General features: G+C 36.4%; 1 protein-coding gene across 1 annotated transcript; it reads right to left on the reverse strand.

Moving 5' to 3' along the window:
• Nucleotides 1–1,082: 1,082 nt before the first annotated feature.
• On the reverse strand, nt 1,083–3,073 carry LOC137829071 (uncharacterized). Its single transcript, XM_068635865.1, has 4 exons — nt 2,831–3,073; nt 2,402–2,650; nt 1,846–2,014; nt 1,083–1,564 (listed from the first exon to the last, which is right to left on the reverse strand). Exons 1-4 carry the CDS (start codon nt 3,071–3,073, stop codon nt 1,083–1,085), a joined length of 1,143 nt encoding a protein of 380 aa, XP_068491966.1.
• Nucleotides 3,074–6,510: the final 3,437 nt, after the last annotated feature.

Below are 6,510 nucleotides of genomic sequence, written 5' to 3' on the forward strand. Positions count from 1 at the left end.
ATTTTTATAATGGTGAACTGATTCATGTCAACGAGATTCCAGAAGAGGATGCAGAAGATGTGAACGTCGTGAACTGAATGAGTATTAACTCAATTTTTTGTTATAGTTCTCGATTTAGTTTATCATAAAATCATTTTGAATGCCGCTATGGCTACTAATGTATTACTCTTCTGTTTATTAAATATAAAACTTTTTTGGACTTTACTAGTTGTTTTTATTATTCATTCACAATCCTTTACTTCAACCAACTTGATTAAACTGAATTATTTGACTAAGTCAATTAATAATACCTCTCGGTTATACCTCTCGGACAGATGCTTAATAGTGTGATAAAGAAAATGCTTAATTTATCGCATGCCTTCTTGGTTGAATCTTCTCGGTTGATGTAATTGATTATGAAGACAAGCGCATTGTTATTTAATAACCTTTCGATTACACCTCTCTGGTATTATAATAAAGAACGCAAGAGTTGATGGATGCTTTGTTGTATTTGATAATCTTTCGGTCGTACCTCTCGGGTATTATTATAAAGAGCGCGAGAGTTGATGGATGCTTTGTTGTATTTGATAACCTTTCGATCGTACCTCTCGGGTATTATTATAAAGAGTGCGAGAGTTGATGGATGCTCATTTGCTTTATTCTTATTATTTCTATGATGAATGAATTGAAAATTGGAATACTTTTTGTAATAGATTTATCGGGAGGGATTCACCTAGAGTGAAATCTTCCAAGCCCGAAAGATTTAAATCGTTTTTCTTTTGGAAAGGTTTCATTTGTAATGAAATCATCCATGACCAAAGTATTATATGATATCTCTCTCGGGAGGGTTTCACCTGGAATGAAATCATCCAAAACCGAGAAGCTTGTAGAGTCGACTTTTATTGAGACAAGTTTTTCTGCTTGCAAAATATCTTCGTTATGTAGTAAGTTTGTACATAAAAAGAAACCCTTTACATCATCTTTCAGCTAAAATAAAATTTTAAATGACTAGCATTCCATGTTCTTGGTATTGCATTTTCTTCTAATGTTTCCAGCTTGTATGCCCAATTTTTCAAATTTTCTGAAATTCTGAAAGGACCTTCCTAGTTAGATGCTAACTTTCCTTGTTGTGGATCTTTTCGAGCTTCAGTTTGCATTCTCCAAACCAGATCACCTTCTTTAAAGCTTCTGGGTTTTACTTTAGCATTGAATCGCTTCGATGCTCTTCTCTTTACTGCTACTTCTTTTATTTTTGCTCTTTCTCTTAATTCTTCAATGAGATCGAGATCAGTCCTTAAGCATTCGTTGATGATATTCCAGTCTTCTATTTGCCTTCGAAAAGTTGGTTCATTAACTTCTATTGGTAACATTGCATCAGTACCATATGTAAGATTGAATGGTGTTTCGCCAGTTGAAGTTTGCGGGGTACACCTGTATGCCCATAATATCTCTGGCAATTTCTCTACCCATAATCCTTTCGCACTTCCTAATCTTTTCTTTAGTTGTCCGAGAATAACTTTATTTGCTACTTCTGCTTGTCCATTTGTTTGTAGATGTTCAACTAAAGCTGTTGTGGACTTAATCCCTTTTTATTAGTGAATTGTCGGCCATTGTCAGTTATAATAGTGTGTGGGATTCGAAATCTACATATTATATATTTCCATACAAATGTTTGAACTTGATGGGCAGTTATTTTAGTCAAAGCTTCTGCTTCTATCCATTTAGTAAAGTAATCCACAACAACAATCATAAATTTGGTTTGTCCACGTCCGAGTGGAAATGGACCAAGTATGTTCATTCCCCACTTAGCAAATGGCCATGGGGAAATAATTCCTTGCAACTCTTATACTGGTGTATGAATAAGACTTCCGAACTCTTGACATTTTTTGCATGCTCTGACATATAGATTGCAATCTTCTCGGATTGTCGGCCAATAATATCCAGCCCCACAAATCTTTGTTGCCATTGTTCGGGCTCCACAGTGTAATCCACAAATTCCTTCATGAAGCTCTTTAGTTACGTATTCAGCTTGTTCCTGTGAAAGACATTTCAGCAAAGGCGTAGAGAACCCTCTTTTGTACAACTCATCACCGATTAAAACAAAATTGGCTACTTTCTTTTTCATCTTAGAATTTGCTTCAATGCCTTGTTCTTGACTTTTTATCACTTCTACGTATGCTTTGATGCAATCATCTTTTGTTGTTGTAACATTGAAACATTCTTCTAAACTAACTGTAGGGTGGTTGAGAGTTTGTTGTATGACTGAATTATGTTGAACTTGCCGCTGCTGACTTGCCAACTTGGATAATGAATCTGCCTTCGAATTGAGCTCTCTCGGTATATATTTTATTTCGGCCTTACTAAAACACTGCATAATATTTAATACATTATAATAATATTTCATTAACAATGGATCTCTTACCTGATACTCTCCTTGAATATGTCCTACTGAAAGTTGAGAATCACTTTTGCATATGATATTATCGACTCCCATGTCTTTGGCCAGAAATAGTCCTGCAATTAGGGCTTCATATTCGGCTTGATTGTTGGATGTTTTAAACTCGAGTCTTAATGCCATCTCTACTTGGAAATTTTCTGGTCCTTCAAGTACTATCCCTGCTTCGCTTCCTTTTTTATTTGATGAGCCATCCACATGTAATGTCCACTCTTCCTGATGTGTTGTTGTTGGCATTTGAATAATGAAATCTGCAAGAGATTGTGCCTTGATTGCTCATATCGGTTCGTATTTGATTCCAAATTCTGAAATCTCCATTGACCATGTAACCATTCTACCTGCAAGTTCTGGTTTTCTTAATATTTTAGATATTGGATAATCTGTTCTCACAATTACCTGATGATTCTGAAAATATGGCTGAAGACGTCTTGCTGCATACACCAGTGTTAAGGCTATTTTTTCAACCAAGGGGTATCTGGTTTCGGAATTTTGGAGGGATCTACTTACAAAGTATATTGGTTTTTGCTCTGGATTTTCTTGGATTAAAGCTGCTCCTATGGCTTCATGTGAGGTTGCTAAGTAAACTATGATGGGTTGGGTTAACACAGGTTTAACTAAAATAGGTGGTTTGGCTATCATACTTTTTATTTGAGAAAATGCTTGCTCACATTGTTCATTCCACTCAAAGGTTTCAGATTTTTTCAACAATTTCACTATTGGTTTTGTTCTCTCAGCCAGAATTGGTAAAAACCTTGCTAACGAATTCAACTTTCCCACCAATCATTGTACTTATTTCAAGTTTGTTGGACTTCTCATCTTCATTATTGCTTCACATTTATCAGGGTTTGCTTCAATGCCTCTGTTGGTTAGCATAAAACCTAAAAACCTCCCCCCTCTCACACTGAAAGCACACTTTTCAGGATTTAAACGTATGTTGTATTTTCTTATTCGTGCAAATACTTCTTCAAGATCTTCCACATGTCGTTGCACTTCACATGATTTAACAATCATATCATCAACATAAACTTCCATATTCTTTCCAATTTGTTCTTTAAACACCTTGTCCATCAACCTTTGATATGTTGCTCCAACATTTTTTAAACCGAAAGGCATAACTTTATAACAATAATTAGTTGTATCGGTGGTAAAAGCTGTCTTAGGAATATCTGACCTATTCATCTGTATTTGATTATAACCCGAATAAGCATCAAGAAAACTCATCATCTCCTGGCCAAATGATCCATCAACCAATCGATCAATACTTGGTAGTGGATATGAATCTTTTGGACATGCTTTATTCAAATCAATGTAATCAGTACACATTATCCATTTCCCATTTGGTTTCTTGACAAGCACCACATTAGATAACCATGTTGTATATTGGGCCTCTTGAATGAAACCAACTTGCATCAACTTCTCAGTCTCTTCAATTGCTACTTTTCGTCTTTCTTCACCCAGTTTTCTTCGTTTCTGTGATACCGGCTTTGTCCCTTGACAAATAGATAACTTGTGGGAAATTACTTCAGGATCTATTCCTGGAATATCGGCTGCTTTCCATGCAAACAAATCTTTGTTTCTACACAATACCACAATCAGCTTATTCAACAAATCTTCAGGCATACTTCCACCTATGTATGTACATTGTTTCTCATCTTCTCCCAGCACAATAGATGTTGTTTCCTCTTTTGGTTCCAGCCTCTCATCATTCATTCTCGAATCTAAATCCACCATGGTCACCATATTTCTGCCATATTCTCTATCTGCCTTTAAAGTCATCTTCAGCCCCGCTGCATAACACTCGCGGGCATCTCTTTGCTATTTCACCCTTCTCGGTTGGGAATTTCATGGCTAGATGTGGCGTTGAAACTATTGCTCCCAACTTGTTTAAAGAAGACCTTCCCAATAATGCATTATATGACGTACAAGCATCTACTACCAAATACCTGATTTTAATTTTCCTTGTTGCACTTTCTCTTCCAAACGTTGTCGCCAAGTCAATATACCCCTTTGTACTTACCCTTTCACCCAAAAAGCCAATAATTTGCTCTCGGAAAGGCACCATATCTTCCTCTTTCAAGTGTAGTCTCTTAAAAGTATCCCAAAATAATATGTCAATTGAACTTCCTTGATCAACCAGAGTCTTCATAATTGCATACTCTGTTATTTCTACTGTTATTGCCATTGGATCATCATGATCGGGATCGATCTCATGAAAATCTTCATCTGTGAAAAGCATTGGTGGCAAAGTTCTTCTTTTAAATACATGATTAACTGTTCTGACACTTCTCCAATATTATTTTCTTGCCGACGATGACTCCTTCCTAGAAAATCCTCCCGAAATTGTGTTAATGAAACCTCTCATCGGTCTTTCTAGACTTCTTTCTCTACTTCTTCTTACTAATTGTGTATTTTGGTAACCCCTTTCATTTCTTGCTTTCGATCTACCTCCTCTTCTTTCATCTCTTCTTTCCACCCTTCTATTATCTTTTCTCTCAAACCTCTCTGACCTCTTTTCTCCTAACTCTCCACCTCTCAGTTCTCTTTCAGGACTTTGCCTCATTCTTACATTTCCACTCCTGACAAAACACCTCAATTGTCTGGCTTAAATTAACTCTTCTATTCTATCCTTCAACCCGATACATTCTTCTGTATGATGACCATGATTTTTATGATACTCACAATGCTTGCTATGATCTGTTCTCTCAAGTGTTCTCGCTTTTCTTGGGGGTGGTATGATTTCTGCTGCCATTGCTTCTTGTAAAATTCTCGTTTTGTTGGTATTCAATGGTGTATATTGTTGGAACTTTTGGCTTCAAAATTCCTCTTTTGCTATCCAGCCATAGGTACACTTTCTCTTTTAACTCCCCTTTTTTCACCTCCATTTGTTCTTGCTTGATTACAAAACTCTCTCAATTCTTCCATCTGCATAAACTTCGATGCTCGTTGCCTTAATTCATCAAGGTTAGTTGTCGGCTTCTTACAAAGACTGTCGACAAACGGTCCTGGTTTCAGTGTTGTTATCATGTGATGCGTTGTGACTTCTGTACTAAGATTTCGAATGCCCAAAGCCACCTTTCCAAATCGTTCCATGAACATTCTCAACGATTCTCCCCTCTCTTGCCTTATATTTACCAATGCAATTGATGTTAAATGATGAGGTCGACTAGTTGCAAACTGAGCCCCAAACTTTTCTACCAATGTGTCAAAACAATCAATACATAAAGGTGGTAGACGAGTAAACCAACTTAGCGTTGCTCCTTTCAATGTTGTTGGAAACACTTGGCACATTATAGCATCATTCCATGTGTATAAACTAATCTGAGTTGTATAAATTGCAATATGCTCATCGGGATATGTGCTTCCATCATACTTGTCTATGGTTAAATTTTTCCAATAATCAGGTAATTGGGTATCAACTATAACATCATAGAATGGATGTTTTCTAGAAGATATTCCAGTAAAAGCTCCAGAAGTCTCAAGTAATCTTCTCCTTGTTTGGAAACATTCATTATTATGAACTCTTTCATTTGCTGGTATTCTTGGTTGGACAGTTTCAAAAGATGAATTAAAAATTGTTTCTTCTTGCAACTTTCTTTTCATATGTGCATTTTCTGCTCTTAACATACTTAACTCTTCTTCATTAATATTTTTTTTTAACATTTCAAATTCTTTTTGTAATTGTATTAATATTGCCATTGACATCATATTTTGGTTATCTTCCTGCTCTCCACCCTGCTCTTCTCTTCTACTCATCTATGCTTCAACTTCTTTAATTATCTCTCGGCCTCACGGTGGGCGTCAAAATGTTCTTGCAAAAGGGATCAAGAACACTCAAACAAGTTGACAATGGTCTTCTCCCACTGATCTTTCGGTTATTGGGCTTTCGACTTCTCTCTTGGTTGGACTTTTGGCTTCTCTCCTAGTTGGACTTTCGGCTTCTCTCCTCACGGATGAGTGTGTGTACTTGCAAGGCGCTTTGATGCCAAAGTCAGAAACAGTTTTACATTTATAGGGTTTTCTTATTGAGTTTATATTTTATTTGAACCTTTCTTTCTGCACCACTTTATTATCACACA

This window comes from Phaseolus vulgaris, chromosome 7 (assembly GCF_000499845.2).
Source record: "Phaseolus vulgaris cultivar G19833 chromosome 7, P. vulgaris v2.0, whole genome shotgun sequence".
Lineage (NCBI taxonomy): Eukaryota > Viridiplantae > Streptophyta > Magnoliopsida > Fabales > Fabaceae > Phaseolus > Phaseolus vulgaris.

Coding starts and splice junctions, on each gene's coding strand:
- LOC137829071 (XM_068635865.1), bottom strand. CDS start 3,073: ATGATAGCCAAACCACCTATTTTAGTTAAACCTGTGTTAACCCAACCC. Junction 2,015..2,401: donor ATATTCAAGGAGAGTATCAG/GTAAGAGATCCA, acceptor TGTCTTTCACAG/GAACAAGCTGAATACGTAAC. Junction 1,565..1,845: donor AAAATGTCAAGAGTTCGGAA/GTCTTATTCATA, acceptor ACTAATAAAAAG/GGATTAAGTCCACAACAGCT.